We start from the raw sequence: 18,373 nt of genomic DNA on the forward strand, positions 1-18,373 counted from the left end.
AAAGAATGACTCTGTACCTTCAGCACTGACTGTCACGCTCGCAGTGTTTGTGTTCGCTTCCAGCACAGTATGGACAGAGGCTGCCAAAAAAAGAAACAGAGGAAAAAGAAATCAAACCAAGTGTTTTAATTCCAGATATTCTGTCATCCCGATTTCTTTTTTCAGGCAAGTAATCTAACCGTGGGATGCTCTGTGCATACTTCTGAGCTGTGCCATCTGGCCTTTAGCACACCTGAGGGAGCTGGGAATGCCAGTCACGAACAGAACAACTTAGCAGAAGCAAAAGGCAACTCAAGATTTAATCAGCTGTCAGGCAAGAACGAACTGCCTTTTCCCCCCCCCCCCCAACGAGCAATTTCAGTTGCCTGTAAACATCCTTCAAAGGGATCTCATGGAGGAATCTCTTTAGAAGTGATACACGAGAATAAATCCCTTCCAAATATAAGGCTTCACGAGCAGCAAGACTCATCTGTTGCTTCTCATTATGACACAGTACATAAGGATACTATGTGCCAATTTTTAAGTGCCTGACAACTCCTACCTCTCAGCAATTATTCCCTAGAAGGTTCAAGATTTATTTTCACTATGTAATGGGACTCTTGGGGACGGTCCCGTGCAGGGCCAGGCAGCAGTTGGACTCGATCCTTGCAGGTCCCTTCCAACTCTGCCTATACTGTGATTCTGTCATTCTGTGATGCATCCATAACACTTACAGCTCTGGAGTAAGTCCTGGATGCTCTGCAAGGCAGCAGCAGCCTTCATGTCAAGGCAGTGGGCAAAGCTGCTCAGAGCTTTGCTCCGGACCGAGGGGGCTTTGTCCGAGCAGCGGCCGAACACCATGACCTGCACTAGGAACTTGTGCTTCAGAAACTTCTGCTGATCCAGGGACAAGGAGTCATCCGGGTTCCTCTCTGGCACCTCCAGCAAAGCTAAGGCCACATCAAGAGCAAACACTCTGTAGGAAGTCTGTGGGAAGGAAAAGCACAGGAGGTGCTCTGTTACTGTAAGCAAAGGCACAGGCAGTGCCTGCCCACTCTACCTGCCTTTGGGTGCCAGCACTAACACTGCTATTCAGTGCTCACACTGAACCTTTCATCTTCAAAACATCAAGGAGATGCACTTACTCTGTTAAGTGAGTATTTATACAGCCAAGAGATGAATTCAGCAAACTCCACACAAGGCAGTTTATTCAGCAGAGTCACCAGGGCCTGTGCAGCGTATGTGCGATAATCAGCCTTATCTGGGACCTGAAAGACGAGGGCAGTTGCACGGTGTGACATTTCAATGCTCTGCTCTAGAAGCCAGAAAGGCATTTCAGGGCTTAAGGTAAGTATTTTTTTATTTAATGAGGTGATATGGTCACATTCAGCAATGGCTGGGAGAACAATCACAGCTCCCTCGCTCACTACTTCACTGTAACATCTTTTCATTCCTTACAAAACACATTTCCTAATTATTACAGATAATACAGACACTCCAATGCATCCACACGAGTTCTCCAGCTCAAGAAGCAATAAAGCTTGGCATACCTTGATACAGATATGTTGCAGTAATATTCGAAGAACAGGAAATACAGCTTCTTTCAGCTCATCTACCAGAGAACTGCACAGCAGAAAGAGAAGCAGATTTTAATAAAGCTGGTTTATTACAGCAGAAAAATCAAGACAAGGACATTCCTTTTGGAATGCATTTGAAAGGGCAGGAAAAGTGGGCATTCTGGAATCGTGAGTGCTAGTGCAGCAGGATATGATCACAGAATCATATTTACATTAACCTGCCTTTGCAGGCAGAAAACATTTCTTCCAATACCTTTCCACAAGTAGAACAACAACATAAAAAAAAAAGCTTCTTTGTTCTCAATCTACTTTTATATGTTGTCTGGGAATCTCTGCACAAACTACACTTTCCAACCACATAGATCCCAGACAGGGGGAATAATAAACTTAGGCAAAACATATCATTAAGCAGGAGAAAGCAAAGAACTAAAGAGAAATGAGCTCCATGTTAATCTTTCATTTCCTTTACAATTCTCTGTAGTAAAACACAAGACCTGAAAAACTGACACAAAGCAAAACACAGAAGATGAGTCCCTTCCACTTACTGCCACTTTCCTGTCAAACAGCACCTTCTTCCCCCTCTGCCAGCAAGCTGAGTAAATTCCCATTACAGACATTTTAATTAAACCTCATTTGCACAAACAACTTCAAAGGCAGTGCCAGTTTGTCTCATCCTTCTATCAACTCAACAGCAAAGTGAAGGCAAGAGAAGAAAAGAGCAGCCACAGCCAGGAAGGGCAGTGCCAGAGCTCTGTCCATCACCTGATGAATTTTACAGCCTGATTCCTGGCACTGGTCACAGCTGATGTGATGGGAAGGACTTCGTGTCTGGAACCCCCACGACTTTCCACCATCAGAATGACATTGAGGATTTTCTGGAAGACACAGCGGAGAGTCTGGAAAGGAAAGGTTATTTTCAGGTTTGTTTCCATGGATAAGCCTTCTGAAATAATTACTAAGTAATTCTGAACCAAACAAACTTAGATCCAACCAATAGCAGATGTTAAAGTATGACTCCTAGCAGAATCATTCCAAGAGGACCTGTTCATTAATACACACAACATCTTTCCTGCCTATGATAATCTCATATAAGTTCAGTAAAGCCTAAGAAGGCTTCTTGAAAGCATCAACAGATCCCCTCCAAAGCTGTGGACTTTAATTCCCCAGAATCATGTGGAATTTAAGTAAATTCACTGGGTTTTGCACAGAAGACATCTTAAACTAAATGTCTGTTTTTACCACCACATGCACTTGAACTTTTGGAGTTTCCTCCCTGCCACACTCTTGGGAACACAGCTTGCCTCATCATCCTGACAATCTCTGAGCAAACAGGAGAGGCAGGGAAGGTGAGGCAGGTCTGGGAAGGGGAGCAACTACATCTTCCTGTCACCACAAATGCCAACAGTTCCAAAAAGCTCCTGCTGTGCTGAGGAACTAAGCAAGCAGAAACACACCTGAGGCTGCTAAAGCTGGGCAGGCACTCAGCAATTCCTCAGGTTAGTGTGTACCAAGCTGCAGGCTTTCCTGACCAGACAGCTGCCAATGCCCAGCCTTGCTGGCCCAGAACTAGCCCAGGTGGGTTCACACAGGCTCACAGACACAGCACGGTCACACCCACGCTCCAAAAGCCCCATCCACAGCAGCAGCACTCAGAAGTGGGACATGACCCAGTCTGCTTGGAATTTACCCAAATAAAAATGCCAAGCTGCAGACAGGTTTCTGGTAGAACTGGCTGTTCTGTGATCACAGACTATGCTCTGAACAAGAACCAGCCCTGCTCGCCACCCCCTGCACACAACACAGCCCCATCATGCTCCAGTGCTGCACAGCCCAACCCCACACACGCTGCCAGGCGGTGCTGGAGCTCCATCTAGCAGGGAATGACAACATTCCAGGCAAACGCAGTAACCTGGAATTCTCTTTTTTAAGACACAGAGACCCAACGCCACTGCAGCCATCCCTCTGTTCTCGACTCATTTGCCATGAGAGTCACTAGAGCACGGAATTCACTGCACACAAATGCATCAGCAAACAAGCCAAAGGGAATAAGGACTGAAGTGGAAAGAAACATCTTTCCTCTGACCCAGCAAAGACCTGCACACGCACAAAAAGGAAAACTGATGTGAAAAGCAAAAGTAACCATGCAAGCAAAAATAACATGCAGGAAAGAAGCCACCCCTCCTTTTCAATACTGCTGTGAGGATGTTAAAGATGTTGTTTAACTTTTACCTTATCTTCTGTACTGTGGACAGGGGAACACAGTGAGTGCAGTCCATAATAGGCCAGCTCAGGAATGTACTTGGCTTTATTAACATCCCTAAGAAAAAAGGCAGAGATGTGTCTTGCAGAGAAACAGTTACTACAACTATTACAATTAAAAGAGCTCATTGACTGGAAAACATTCAATATTCACAAGATGCTGTTTGCTCTTAGTAGGTGGAACATGTTATAATTATCTTCAGCAAAAGAATTCATCACTTTCATTTCCATATAAACAGAACAATAACACAAGCACTGAAGGCTTTACTTGTTCACAGCATCATATAAACATTAAGAATCATTTGCTCACATTGCTGATGAAAACTGGAACTCGTGCACCACTGGCTCAAAGCTTGTCATTTCCACAAAGACCTGCCAGGGAACAAAGCCAAGCTGAGCTCATTCGTCCTTGGAAGTGTCCAAGGCCAAGTTGGACGGGGCTTGGAGCAACCTGGTCTAGTGGAAGGTGTCCCTGCCCATGGCAGGGGGGTGGAACTGGATGAGCTTTAAGGTCCCTTCCAACCCAAACCATGATTTATGATTCTTTGAACAAAACACCTGGCACCAGCCAGCAAGTGTTAAGCTGTTAAGCGTGAGTCAGACACAGAGCAGACACCCCACTCCCAGATTTCCACTGACACTCATCAGGGACCACTTAAAGAAAGGCAGGGCTGCCACCCCTCCATGTGGAGTGCTCTGTGCCCCCCAAGAGTCTGTGTTGGGGGGCATAAGGTTCCTCGAGTTGAATCTTTATTACCTGCAGGCAGTTCTGCAAACATTGAGGCTTTTCTTTTAGGGAGAACTTGGGCAGAAGCCTCAAGAAGTTTTTCAAAAGAAGGAAGATTGCATTGCGGACTTGAAGAAGATCTTCTGTTGAAAAGTAAACATTTTCATCGTTCTCTTCCTCCTCCTCCTCTTCCAATATCTCTTCCATCTATATAGGTAGAAAAGAGAAACATCTTGCCAACAATTTCCTTATTAATAGCAATTTATGTCTGAAGAGATTACACAAACATCTTACACTGGAGTTGACATTCCTGTGTCGTTTTCCTTTCTTTCTATTCCTTCCTGGATTGGTCTGAGAGCTTTGAGCATGAATCTTCTTTCTTTTCTTCAGTTCTTGAGGCCAACACTTTGTCAGGGTGTAAAGGCACTTATCAAACATCACTTCATGGAACAGTCGGTTACCGATGCTGCCTGCCCCAGAAAAGACAACATCAGTCCTCTGGCAGACAAAACACAGAGAACACCAAATCACCTGGGCAACACAGCCCATCCCTGGAAGTGTCCAAGGCCAGGTTGGACAGGGCTTGGAGCAGCCTGGGCTAGTGGAAGGTGGCCCATGGCAGGGGGGTGGGACTGGATGAGCTTTAAGGTCCCTTCCAACCCAAAGCAGCCTGTGACTCTATGATCTCTCCACAGGTATTGTCCTAGAGCCTAACAAAGTTCAAGAGAAGAACAAAGAACCAACTGAACAAAGCCCAAGTGCACCAGGATGACATGTCATCAGCACTGACATTCTCCACTAGGATCACCAGCTGTCTGACCCCTTCTAGATGAAAATCAGCAAAACTTCAGAGGATGCCTCAGCCTTGAATACAAAAGGATCCTGCTGTGAACCAACCTGCTGGAAAACCCCACCTGCTGGTTACTTTAAACTCCTATTTTTGTTTTCACAAAGGAACCCATCCAAACCTGCTGCACAGTGAAATCCTCTCCAGTGACAGAGCAGGAACAGGAATAAGCTTCTGCCATCTCTGTGTATTGTCAGACCAGAGGGATCTGTGTGGTCCCAGCTCTGTGCACTGTGCAGGCTCCCCTGTCGACCTTGTCACAGGATACAGACCCGGACTGAGGCCATCAAACCACTTTGTGACAGGAGGCCAAGCTGCCACCAGACCATAACACTCAACACTCCCCCCAGGGCTCAGGCTGGTCCCCGAGGATTTCAGGGACAGCAGGGAAACAGTGCCAACACCGTCACCTGCTCCACCTGGGATTCTCAGAAACGAAAAAAGCCTGATCTTGCCTGAATGATGCTCCATCCAGCAATAAAGAGGCCCATCCCGTGGCTCACCTGGGATCTCCAGCAGCAGGAAGTACAGCCCAGCTGCGTGCAGACCATAAACCCTCTGCTGTGCACCTGCTCTCTTGTGCTGCCCCGCGTGCACAAAGTGATGGAGCACGGCCACCAGAGCCTGGTGGGACAGGCTGTTCTCAGCAAGCACGGTCCAGATATTCTGAGGCAAAAGAGGTGAGGAACAGTGAGAGACCCCATAACAACACAGCTGTCCAAAATTAGCCATTATTCAGATTTTAAACAGCTGCCACTGCGACCAACCCCCTATAAATTAAATATTTTAAAAGATGTTTTAATAAGTGTAGTACATAACACCATATATAGTTAATATTATGGTAAATTATAAATTTATTATTAAAACTTGGGAGTAGCTTCCCTCTGAAGCATTCCAGCACATAGTACAAGAATTGTTTGGGGCAGTCTTTGAGTATTTTGTGAATTTCAAGGCAGGACAGAAGTGACAAACAGAAAATGAGGGGGGCTGGCTCCGTGCTCAGGAGACAGTGGGTGGTCTCACCTCTCTGTTCTCCGGGTCCTGAGCAGCAAATGATGACAGAGCACTGTACAGGCTGGTAAAGGTGTCGAGCCCGTCAGCTGTGATCTCCTCTGCTATCAAGGAATCCAGAGGCTCAGTCTCCGTGAAATCCAGATCCCACACCGTGTCCACCCACACTGAGAGAAAAAAAGAGTTTATAAGCGCCAGGTGCGATGTTGCTCCAAAACACGTGTTTGTCCCCAGGTAACGCTCTGAAATAAACAGGGAATACACGGACCCCAGCTCTGAAATAAACAGGGAATACACCGAACCCAGCTCTGAAATAAACAGGGAATACACCGAACCCAGCGGGACAGCGGCAGTTTCAGCGGGAGCGCATCCCAATGCCGGGTGTCACCCGCACCCCGGGACCGGGGAGAGACCCCAACCCCGGGACCCAGACCGGGACAGCGATCGGAACCGGGACAGAGACAGAGAGAGACCGGGACCGAGAGACGGAAACAGAGAGACCAGGACCGGGACCAGGACCGGGACCAGGACCGGGACCAGGACCGGGAAACTGAGAGACCCTGTCAGAGACCGGGACCGGGAGTCACAGACCGGGACAGAGAGACCTGGACCGGGACCTAGACAGAGAGAACCGGACTGGGACAGAGACCGAGATCAGAACCAGGACAGAGAGAGTGAGAGACCTGAACTGAAACAGGGAGACCGAGAGATCGGGACAGAGACTGAGACCAGGAGAGAGTCCGGGACTGAGAGAGAGAGATGGGAATAGAGAGCGCCACTGGGACCAGAACCGGGACAGAGACCGAGGCCGGGAGTCAGAGACACAGAGACCAGAACGGAGTCCGAGAGACCGGAACAGAGACTGAGACCAGGAGAGAGTCCAGGACCAGGACGGGGACCAGGAGCTGGACTGAGAGAGAGAGAGATGGGAACACAGACCGACACTGGCACCGGGACAGAGAGACCGGGACCGAGAGACTGAGAGCCCCTGTGAGAGACCGGGACCGAAACCGGGACCGCGAGTCAGAGAAGAGACAGCGAGACCGGAACAGAGACCAAGAGACAGACACACAGACAAACAGACACACAGACAGACACAGGCAGAGCGCCCGAGCCCCGCACCCGCCGCCAGGTCCCGCAGCCGCCATGCCCCGAGCGCCACCCGCAGCCGCTCCGCCGCCATCCCGCCTCCGCCGTGCCCGCCGGGAGGGTACGAACGCTCCAATCGCGGGCCCGCCCGCGGCCGCGGCCAATGGCGGCGGCGGCGCTGCCCCGGAAGGAGCGGGGCGGGCCCCGGCCCCGGCCCCGGCCCGGGCGTGGCGGTGGGTGCGCGGTGGGAGCTGCGGTGCGCGGGTCCCCCCCCGGCATCGCTGCCGCATTGCGGCCCCCCCCGCGCCGCCCCGGCCGCCCCTCCGCGGGTGTCCCCGCCGATCCCGCGGGTGTCCCCGCCGCGCCCCCCCGGGGGGCACCGATCCGCCAGCGGGGCCGCGGGGTCCGCCCGCGCCCGCCCCCCGCGCCGGGGCCATGAGCTTCTTCGGGTTCGGGCAGAGCGCGGAGCTGGAGCTGGTGCTGAGCGACGCCGAGAGCCGGCGGCGGGTGGAGCACAAGACGGAGGAAGGGAAGAAGGAGAAATACTTCCTCTTCTACGACGGGGAGACCGTGTCCGGGCGGGTGGTGCTCACCCTCAAGAACCCCAACAAGCGGCTGGAGCATCAGGGCATCAAAGTGGAGTTCATCGGGCAGATCGGTGAGTGGGGCGGCCTGCGGGCCCGGTTATGCCTTCCTGGTGCCCCCCGTGGGTCCAGGGAGCATCGCAGTGTCCCGCGGTACCGTGATCTTTGCTGGTGCCAAGGGTTCGGGGGGCATCGCTGCATCCCGCAGTACTGGGATCCCCTCGGTGCCAAGGGTTCAGGGATCCTCGCTGGTGCCAAGGGTCTGGGGAGCATCGCTGCACCCCACGGTACCACAATACTGGCTGGTGCTAAAGGTCTAGGGGACATCACTGCACCCCGTGGCAGTGGGATCTCACTGGTGCCAAGAGTCTGGGGAGTGTCACTGGTCCCAGGAGTCCGGGGAGCATCACTGCACTCCACGATACTGGGATCCCCCTGGTGCCATGGATCCAGGGAGCATCACTGCACCTCATGGTACCAGGATCCCCCTGGTGCCAAGGGTTAAGGGGTCCTTGCCAGTGCCAAGGGTCTGGGGAGCATCACTGCAACCCACGGTACCAGCATCCTTGCTGGTCTCAAGGATCCAGGGAGCATCGCTGTGCCCCACGGTACCAGGATCCTTGCTGGTGCCAAGTAGGTTACTCTCACTCCCAGGAGATGCTCAGCTACACACAGCATTCCCACGGCTGCCTGACATTATTCCATCCTCCGAGCTGGGCAGCCCGGCCTGTTCTCCAGGCTTGAGCCCCGGCGGAAGGAAGGGCATTCCAGTCCTTTTCCAGGTCATTGTTCCCTTGTCCTAATTTCTCGCTTCTGCTCGGTCACCCATTTCGGCTGTGAAATGGGTGAAATTCGGTTCTGTCCTGCAGCTGCGGGTCTGAGCCTGGACCTCCTGCCAAGGCCAGCTGTGCTCACTGCTCTGAGCTGTCTGCATCTCTCATGTGCCTGCTGACTCTGTCAGGGATGCAGTGGCTCTGCCAAAGGCAGTGATGGGTGGGTTTTTCCGCGTGTCCTAAATCACCAACATCACTTTCCCAGCCCTGACCCCACACCACCTTTTCCCTGGGTAGATCCCCTTCCCTGAGGCCTGCAGGCTCAGCTTGGCTGATTTCATCTTTAACTCGCAGCGTTAACCCTGCATGGTTAGTTGGGTGACTTCAAGTTGTTCAAAACTCGTGGTTATCTGTGCGTGGAACCAATTTAGGTTGAATATTTCCTGCTTTCGTGGAGGAGAGGCAGCTGCCACACCCACTCTTCGATCCGAGCGGAGCTGTCCGTGTTTTCCTGGACATGCCTGAGTCCCACAAGCCAAAATAAGTTCAGGATGTTCCTGGTGATGTGACTGCTTGTGAGGCCTCACGTCTGTGGCTCTCTGTGCTTGTCTTTAGCCCCCAAAATCACTGCACAAGAGCCGTGGGCCTGCAGCCTTTGCATTGCAAATTGTGTGGTGCAGGAACGTGAGCTGGAGGTTTCCCACCCAACCCCAGCACTGCTGTTTGAGAGTTTTGCTGGCTTTGCTTGTGCCTGGCTCTGCTTTTTGGAAAGAAAGAGGAGGACAGAGAACCTGTAAATGATGGAGTGTAGGTGAGGCTGCTCCTGAGGACCCAGGTTATGATCTCCTATTTGATATGTTTGCCAGTGGAAATTAAGCACAAACTTCGTTCCTGCTCCACTGTCCCCTCTCTGCTGCCTCACCTGCCTCTCATTCCCTGTTATGGAAGACTTTTGAGCCATACCTATGCATGTTGTTGCCCAAGCAGGGTGTGTTGGCAGCTGCACATTGGTCGTCTCTTACTGCCCTTCAGGCCACTTTGATAAATGACTGATGTTTGTGCTGCTGATGGCACTTCTTAGTGCTTTCCATCTGTTGCCTTATATTCTGACTTCTCGCTGCCATGAGGTCAGTGTCTAGGTGAGACAATTTGACAGGTAGGGAGACTGAGATGTGAAGGAGGGATGTGTCACCTGCTGTTCAGGTACCAGAGGCCAGACTGAGTGCTGGGTCCTGCACACTGGTGAGCACAGAACCCGTTTAAGATCTCGTTTCACCTGTGGTTGCTGTGCCCTGAACATGCCACCGAAATGCTGGCAGTCTGTTTTCTCAATAAACATTATAGCTCTGAAAACCTGAAATTATGGCTTGTACCTGTTTGACAGGCTAAGTGTGGGATACATCCATCCTTCCTCTGCTTATGGCTGCAGAGTGCCAAACTGTGACCTTCCGAGGGAGCAGAGAGCTCAGTGTACACTGACATTGCTTCCCCTTGCTCTAAGTTTGATTTTTGCTTTCTGCATCATGTGGCAAGATGATATAGGCTGATTCCTCTTTTTCTGTGGCACGTGGCTTCTCCCTGTCACATCAGCGAGCACTTTCCTCTCAGTGGACACACGTACTCAGTGCAGAGAGGGCTGGTTATTTCTGTCACCTGCCTGCCCAGCCCAAAGGGCTTGATGACATTTGCTGTTGTGCGTAAGCGAGGGGACTTGCAGTGCCAATATTTCCATTAGAGAGATAAGGTGAGCAAAGGGCTGTAAGGAACAGACATCACTTCAACGCTGAAATCTCCTCGTGCATCTCAAGGAGGGAAGAGCTGCAGTTCCTGAACACCACCAAATACCTCTGAGCAGCCTCCTCTGAGCAGTTTAGTGCTGACACTGAACTTGTGTGTATATGATTGTCTGGTGGCTTGGGTTTTTGTTTCCTCATCTAACCAGAAAGGCTTCACCTTGCAGAAGGACTGTGTGGGTGTCCTGCAGGCACCAGCTCACGCAGGGCTGGGAAGGGCAGGTTTCGTTGGTGGTGATGTGTAACACCGAGCTGTGTTAATGCAAATTGCAGAGTTTTAAGGTCTTGGTGCTTTGACTTCAGGGAGAAAACTTGGTGGAAGTGTGGAGGATTGCTTTCATTAAATGAGGAAACCTGTAGTTTCCTGCTGACGCAAGAAGGCTGTGGGAAAAGCTGAGGCAATGTGACCATGCTGGTTACTTGAGCTGGTTTGAGCAGTGCTCCCAAAGGTGAATGCTCTTCCCTCACCCGTGCTCACATGGCCATTGCTGTGCTCTCCAGGGGCTGCTGGAGCAGTTGACTCAGCTGCCTCTCCACACACTTGGTAGTTGTGCAGCAGCAGCAGTCACTGTTTATTCCCTGGTGCAAATCAAGACCACTCAAACTTTGTTCCAAAAGGATAAGCAGGAACAGTTGGAAGCCTCCTGGTCCTTTTGTTTTGCTCTGTCACTGTCTGCTGTTCCAGAGAAGCAGTGGTGGTTTTTCCTCACAGTGGCAATGCCTTTGGCCGGGAATACAGTGTAGAAAACTATTGAAAGGGTTTGCTTGAGCTTCAGCTCCTGTTCTCAGTCAGTCTGAACATATTTAATATTGATAATAGGTGCCCCTTGTCATCCCAAGGCAAGCTCCTGATGCATGGTAGTAGGTGAGCTGTGTGGACCTTTTCCTTCCTGTTTGAGGGAGGGAAGTTGTGGCTTGCACATGGCTCTGATGGAGAGCAGGGAACAAGTGCAGTGCCTTGCACACACAGGCTCCCCTGGCAGGGTCTGTGAATGATGAGGAAAGAGCAGTGACCTGGACAAGAGAGTTGCTCATAGCTGTGCAAGCTCCTGCGTCACGTGGGATTAAACCTGGACTTGTGTGTTCCTTAGAGCTCTACTATGACCGAGGAAACCACCACGAGTTCGTGTCTCTGGTGAAGGACCTGGCCCGCCCTGGGGAATTCACTCAATCACAGACATTTGACTTCGAGTTCACACACGTGGAGAAACCCTACGAGTCCTACACGGGGCAGAACGTGAAGCTACGGTGAGTCTGCTGCCCTTGCTGGCCCCAGTTCTGCCTCTGTGCAGTGTGAAAGTGCTGCTTTTCACTGGGATGGTACAGGAGTGCAGAATCCCTTCCCAGACATCCCTGCAACGTAACTCCAAATGAATTTCAGGAGGCTGAGTTGTAAAAGGCTGCCTTTGAGGACTTTATTTTACAAGCATGAATCAGGCTTTCTTGGAGCTTGTTTTGCCTCATTTGAGTGACAAGAGAAATCAGCCCCTTCTGAATCAATCAAATACTTGCTAATTTATTTGATAATTCGAAAAATCAAAATAAATTGTTTGGTTTAGTCTCTGATGAGGACGTTTTTGCTGTAATCAGCCTTGTCAACTTTAATTGTGCTCTGTATGCAAACAGATGCTGAGCTTGTAAGTTGTTCGTGTGTTGCAAACTGTATTTCACATCAAGGCACTCAACTGACTTAAAATCCAGTCACTGGCTTCAAAGTGGGGTTTGGAAAAATCTGAGAACCGCACAGAGAGTCTGTGGAGACTGGAGTGATCTAATCTCTTGCAAAAGAGCAGCAGTTCTAACATGTGCAGGCTGTTACTCAGGTCCCCAAAATGGGGCTTAGGTAACTCAGGCTCACAAGTGCATGGAAGCCGAGAGGAGTCTTAGAATAGTCTGCTTTTCCCTTTGAAAATTCCCTTCTGTCTTTCCCAGCGTGGCTGCTCCACCAGCCAGGGTACCAGTAAGGCTGCTTGGATAGTCCAGTGCAACCCATTCAGCCCCTTGTCCTTCCCTGCCCACCCCTGACCCGAGGGATCTGTCCTCACAGGTATTTCCTCCGTGCCACTGTGAGCCGCCGGCTGAACGACGTGGTGAAGGAGATGGACATCGTGGTGCACACCCTGAGCACCTACCCAGAGCTCAACTCCTCCATCAAGATGGAGGTGGGCATTGAGGATTGCCTGCACATCGAGTTCGAGTACAACAAGTCCAAGTGAGTGCCTCAAGAGCAGCTGGGGCTGTGGGGAAGCAGCTGCTGCAGGTTTGGAAGCCTGAGGCACGTGTGTGCCTGTGATTCTCAGATGGGTTCTGTGTCCGTGTGCTCCAGGGAGGCTGGGAGACAGCTCAGATCCATGGGTTCCTCTCCTTGCCCCACACCTGTGCTCTCTGGACCATGGAGTGGGAAGCAATGGCTGTGCCCTACTGAGCTTGGAGCACAGCTTGAAGTTCTTGCAGTAGCTTCTCACTCCCTGTATCCTTGGCCAGATCAGTACTTCAGGTGTCTCCAAAGTATATTTGCTCCTTGCCAGACAATACAGCTGAAGTGGGACCTTAACTCAGGCACAGAAACTGCTGGAAACAGCAATTTTAAACTAATGCATCTTCCCCAGCTGATGCTGGCAAATCTCCCTGCAGTGTATCATTAGTTGACAAGGTGGTGGTTGGTTGAAGGTTGGACTCGATGATCTCAGAGGTCTTTTCCAACCTAAATTATTCTGTGATTTGGGTTAGTTTTAATTGACCTAAAAAATTTAGTTAGGAGCCTTTGCCTGTCGCAGGGGTTTCTTGCAGATATGCAGCCTGAAATTCTATTTTTCATTTATCTGATCGTGCTAAATGTCCTTGTGGATTTCTGAGGGAATAGAGGATGAAAGTGGTGGCAGTGGTTGATGTGCAACTTCCCATGTGCAACATCCAGGGGGGCTGTGGATGAGAGCAAGTTCCTGCTCTTCAGCCCGAGCACTGGACCCCTGCACAGGGTTTGATCCTGGCGCTTTCTCCCCTCCCGTGGCAGGTATCACTTAAAAGATGTGATTGTGGGGAAGATCTACTTCCTGCTGGTGCGAATCAAGATCAAACACATGGAGATCGACATCATCAAGAGGGAAACGACGGGCACGGGGCCCAACGTGTACCACGAGAACGACACGATAGCGAAGTACGAGATCATGGACGGGGCTCCTGTGAGAGGTGAGAGGGCACGTGAGCCCTCAGAACTCCTCTTCTGAAGGCTTTTGGGGTGGGAGTATCTTGCAGTATCTTCTGTGTGCTCAGCTGTAGCATCTTGTCCCACTGGTGGGCTCAGGGCAGTGCACACACGTGGTTGATACGACCCCCTTCCTTCTCTGGTGTGATGAGGGGGAACTGAGGCACAATGAGCTGCAATTCTTTCGATGAAGCAGTGGCAGAACCAGACATAAATTCAGTGTTGGCGTGGGCCACCAGCTGGCATTGCTGCACCTCAGAGCAGAAAGGTGTTCTTGCTGTGTGCCACTTGTTTTCCAGTCCCATTGCCCGGCAGAGTCACCTGCCAGGGAAAATATCACCTTACTCATGTTTTCCTGCAGTGCTGTCGTGATTCAGGTTCCCGTGCTGCTAAAGTGGAGATGGAATAGCTGTCAGCAAGGGCAGGATCTGGCTGTGGACCGTGCATGCTGAGTTTTGAAGGGAGTTGAGGTCTTCTAGCTCATGTTAGTCCACTTGTGGAAACGGTGACAAAAGTTTGTGGCCTTGTGAGTTCCTGTTTTGCTGGTGCTCTCCTGGTTTCTATCCACATCCTGTGTGTGCTGATGGCTCTGTGCACTTTGCAGGGGAGTCCATCCCCATCAGACTCTTCCTGGCTGGCTATGAGCTGACTCCAACAATGAGGGACATCAACAAGAAGTTCTCTGTGCGTTATTACCTCAATCTGGTGCTGATTGACGAGGAAGAGAGACGCTACTTCAAACAGCAGGTGAGAAACAGAGCTGTTCTCCTTGGACTGTTGGTTGGGGTAGTGTTATGAGGACCTACTGGGAATTTGAGATTCCCCTGGTGGGAGAGTCATGTCTAGACAAATTAGAGTGTGCAGAGATGGTCTAGAAGGGATGTCCACGCAGGTCTGATTTGTGTGGTGGTGGGGAGGAGTGTGGAACAAACTAGAATGTGCAAAGATAGTTTAGAAGGGCTGTCCATGCAGGTCTGATATGTGTGGTGCTGGGGAGACCTGTGGAAGGTGCCTACCTTGGACTTCTTTTCCACTCTGTTGCCCTGTGGTGGAGCTTCTGTGCTTCACCTTCCAACAGCACTAGGACAGGGCTGCCCTGGATGTCCCCTGTGTGCTCAGACCCCGGGGAGGGGTGCTCTGCCCAAATTTTCAGGCAGGCTGCAGCGTGAGGGCTCCGCAAGCGGCCTCACATCCATGTCCGTGGGTGCAACGTGCATGGGCTGAGCTCGGCCTCCGGGGCTGGGTGGGGCCGGGAGAAGGTGCCACGAGCCCTGACAGGCCTCGGCTGTGTCCCTGCAGGAGGTGGTGCTGTGGAGGAAAGGAGACATCGTGCGGAAGAGCATGTCCCACCAAGCGGCCATCGCGTCGCAACGGTTCGAGGGCACGTCCTCGCACGGCGAGGCCAAGACCCCCAGCCAGCCCTCGGAGAACAACGGCCGGCAGTGAGGAGAGGGAGGTGCTGGGCAGCCCCCGGGGACGGCAGCACCGAGGAGGAGAACCCTTCAGAGACTTCATGACAATAAATATCCGTTTTTTGACTTAATTCCTTTCTTCAGAGGACTCGCAGGGCGGGAAGGGGACGGGAGGGCAAGGCAAGCTGGAGCGCTGGTGGTGCCTCAGTGCTTCCCAATCAACTACATTCCTCTGGGATCGGCTGCTTTGAGTGTCTGGAGGCTGCGGAGCTGCCTGATCTCCTCTTTGCCCCGATTGCCTGGTCTCCTCTTTCCTTGTGGCAGTGGGGAAGGAGAGAGCAAGTGAAGGCCAAATCCGCCGCTTCTTCCCAGCGGTGTGGAGGTTGCTTTGGGGTCATGTGGGATGGATATTCTTCTTGCCTTTCTGAAATCTTCACGAGGGGAGAATGACACGGTGATTAGCTGGATGTGAGAGGAGGGACTCGGAGGCTGTGGTGTGGCCTGCTTGGAATTGTGTGGTGTTATCCCCTCGCTGCCTCCCCTTCTTCCTCTTCATGCTGGCGTTGGATTCTTTGCCACAAACAGTTGGATGATGTAGTTGGCTTCCACGGGCATCAGCTGTGCTGTGCCCCTGCTCCGTGTCACACCAGGAGCTGTGGCTGGCAGGAGGGAGTGAGGTGTGTGGGGGCAGGAGGAGGTGGCACAGGGAGGGCAGAGCGGTGAAGGTCCCAATGCTGCTGGGTGGGCAAGAAGTGGGGGCAAAAGGCTCCTGGCCAAGAGCAGTGCCTTCCTAGTCTTGTCCTGGCAGCTGCCTGAGTGCCCCTGAGATCCAGGCTCTGGTTGCTGCACTCGTACAGGTCCCAGTTGCCCCAGAGCAGGGGCAGACCATCCTGGAGACGTCTAGAGAACAGTTCTGGAATGTGAGATGGAAACTGGAGCTGTCTTAGGAGTGAGCTTACACTGTCCTTGTGACAGAGCAGGCTTTGTGTGTGGACAGACAGCAGTACAGGACACGTGTGTGTTGTCTGGTTTGCTCCCTCGTGCCTCTGGGACGAGGATTAGTGAGGGCAGAGGGTGGATGCAGTTGTTTTGAGAAGCTCACGGCCTGTGTGTGCTGCTAGATGAAGCCAAGGAGCAACTGGAAGGATGGCAGAGCTCTCTGATTCCAGAGGCACATTCCTGCAGTCACCAGCGAGGTCCGAGGGCATGTTGTGAACTGAGAGCCTGAATGAGGGTTTTTCTTTTCTAGAATAAGCTGCTTTTAGCCTTCAGCTAAGTAGACTCATGAGAACATTCCCAGAGGAAATTGATCCTCCGTTAAAAATCAGAGGTGGCTTTGTAGGCTTGATGGACCAAACCTGGAGGACATCCCTCCTGCTGAGCTGCCCTTCAAGCAGGCAGGTGGTCAGACCTCCCACCAGAGGGAGAGACAGGCCTGCACTAAATGCTGGGATATGAGCTCTATCAAGTGGGATTTGTCTGGATTTCCCTGAGTTTGTGGCTGGCTAGGGATGTGTCCAGCTTCCTTTTGGCTCTGGAATCAGGTTCCTCTGCCTCTGTCCTACAGCTGAATGTAGAACAGTTGTCTTGCAGCTGGGAAATGGAAGTTTTTGCTTTGTTTAGGGGAACAGTGCTGGTGGAGGGAGTGGGGCCAGGGTGGGAAGGGGAGCTCTTTATGTAATAAGACAGCTACTGTATTTCAGTGATAAATGTGTGTTTCTGCTTGCCAAAGTAAGTTATCTTTTACTCACCACGTGTCAGGTTGTGGTTTTTAGTAGAGCTGGCCAGTCTCTGTTGTAGAGGACACTAATGATCTCATCTCTGCTGAATGCTTGTGTCACACCATGTTTCTGCTCTGTGCCAGTGAAGACTGTGGCTTGCTTTTCTTTCCTCGAGGAGTCTGTGCCATGGGCTGGAGCCGTGTCTTCCCAAGGCTGGAGCAAAAGCTCCCTTTGGACAGCTACCTTGTTGTGCCAGGGCAAGGGGTGGCCACCTGCTGCAGGTGTCCCATGGCAAAGGAACCTGGATGTCACTTTGGACACTCCTCCCTCCCTCCCTGGGGGGACCTGCCTGTGCTGCAGCAATACCCAATCCTTTAGGGACAAGTGACGCTCCCCTGGGAGCCTTTGGGGATAGCAGACTATCTTTCCATGGCTGAGCTGAGCACAGCAGCACCCTAACTCCCCTCCTAGCTTTCCCTCAGCTCCCACCCTGCCTAGATTTATTCCCTCTGGGTTGTAGGCCATGTGGTGTTAGAGAAACCCTGTGGAGGAAGGTATCTCCACACTGCAGGAGAGTTGTGTTTCCTGGCTGAACAGCATCAGTGCTGGGTGTGAGACCATTGTCACACAAGGTGGCTGTTAAACATCTGCTCATCACTTCTGGAGGGTTCCCTTGCAAAAGGTGCATGAGCCTATACATGGTTTGTTGGTTTTTTTTCCTACTTTGTGCCCCTCTCTCCCCCCCCTCCCCATCCCTACTTGTGGAACCAGAATTTAGAAACAATCCCCATTTTTACTGAATCTTATGGACCATTCAAGCTGTTACCTACTAGGCCCTCTGTTTGTCTGGGGTGGAGCAGATGTGCTGAGCATCCTTTGAGAGAAGTTGGAGCATAAGGTCACTCCAGGACAAGGTACTATAGAGGAGTGTCTCATTAGCATGTTAAGGGGCAGGTGCTGCTCGAGCACCCCCTGAGCTGGTGGTTCTGTGCTGTACTTGGGTCATTCCCTCTCTCCCAGGCAGAGGGGAGTGGGCAAGTACTGAACCAAGCAGTGCAACCTGTAATTAAGCCTCTGCTGTGTTTACATGTTTCTTAATTCGTTGTCTTTTCAATGGCTGTATTTTAAAAACTTGGGTTTTTTGTCTCTCCAATTAAAAAGAGCCAGCCCTGGCTGTCAAATGCTGTGCACGAGTTTGTCTGATATGTTTTATATTGGGGCTGGGTTGGGTTGGGATTTTTTTCTGTGGTATTAAGAGATTTTTCTTTAGTGCAGCTCTCCAGACATGCTCGAGGAGTTTGTCCTTTGTTACCTTTATAAATCCTTGGTCTTTCTTGAGTCACTGCTTAGCAGCTGTGCTGGTAGAGAACCCATGCTTAAAAATGAGCAAAGTGGC

The 18,373-nt window shown here is 51.4% G+C and overlaps 2 protein-coding genes across 3 annotated transcripts in view; one reads left to right on the top strand and one right to left on the bottom strand.

Annotated features, from left to right (window-relative positions):
- Positions 1 to 7,649, bottom strand: part of NCAPD3 (non-SMC condensin II complex subunit D3) — a 30,519-nt gene extending 22,870 nt beyond the window's left edge. Inside the window, exons 1-12 of one of the 2 annotated variants that reach the window (XM_064634673.1) lie at positions 7,523 to 7,649; positions 6,413 to 6,567; positions 5,893 to 6,055; positions 4,837 to 5,012; positions 4,573 to 4,749; positions 4,126 to 4,187; positions 3,786 to 3,873; positions 2,319 to 2,452; positions 1,530 to 1,602; positions 1,125 to 1,247; positions 714 to 966; positions 18 to 80 (exon numbers count right to left, since the gene is read on the bottom strand). In XM_064634673.1, coding sequence (XP_064490743.1) covers positions 18 to 80; positions 714 to 966; positions 1,125 to 1,247; positions 1,530 to 1,602; positions 2,319 to 2,452; positions 3,786 to 3,873; positions 4,126 to 4,187; positions 4,573 to 4,749; positions 4,837 to 5,012; positions 5,893 to 6,055; positions 6,413 to 6,567; positions 7,523 to 7,583 — 1,528 coding nt within the window. In that variant the 5' untranslated portion in view covers positions 7,584 to 7,649. The remainder of the gene's footprint in view (positions 1 to 17; positions 81 to 713; positions 967 to 1,124; positions 1,248 to 1,529; positions 1,603 to 2,318; positions 2,453 to 3,785; positions 3,874 to 4,125; positions 4,188 to 4,572; positions 4,750 to 4,836; positions 5,013 to 5,892; positions 6,056 to 6,412; positions 6,568 to 7,522) is intronic. The other variant, XM_064634672.1, reaches the window with a different exon arrangement.
- An 81-nt stretch (positions 7,650 to 7,730) lies between these two features.
- VPS26B (VPS26 retromer complex component B) lies at positions 7,731 to 18,167 on the top strand. The gene is made up of 6 exons (XM_064634681.1): positions 7,731 to 8,147; positions 11,731 to 11,887; positions 12,687 to 12,851; positions 13,653 to 13,828; positions 14,449 to 14,591; positions 15,144 to 18,167. Exons 1-6 carry the CDS (start codon positions 7,925 to 7,927, stop codon positions 15,288 to 15,290), a joined length of 1,011 nt encoding a protein of 336 aa, XP_064490751.1. The 5' UTR covers positions 7,731 to 7,924; the 3' UTR covers positions 15,291 to 18,167.
- Positions 18,168 to 18,373: the final 206 nt, after the last annotated feature.

This window comes from Pseudopipra pipra, chromosome 23, assembly GCF_036250125.1.
Source record: "Pseudopipra pipra isolate bDixPip1 chromosome 23, bDixPip1.hap1, whole genome shotgun sequence".
Classification (NCBI taxonomy): domain Eukaryota; kingdom Metazoa; phylum Chordata; class Aves; order Passeriformes; family Pipridae; genus Pseudopipra; species Pseudopipra pipra.

Excerpts from the sequence above, each read along its gene's own strand:
- VPS26B (XM_064634681.1), top strand. The coding sequence starts at position 7,925 with ATGAGCTTCTTCGGGTTCGGGCAGAGCGCGGAGCTGGAGCTGGTGCTG. Across the intron at positions 13,829-14,448 it reads GGACGGGGCTCCTGTGAGAG|GGGAGTCCATCCCCATCAGA; the intron begins GTGAGAGGGCAC and ends TGCACTTTGCAG. Across the intron at positions 14,592-15,143 it reads GACGCTACTTCAAACAGCAG|GAGGTGGTGCTGTGGAGGAA; the intron begins GTGAGAAACAGA and ends GTGTCCCTGCAG.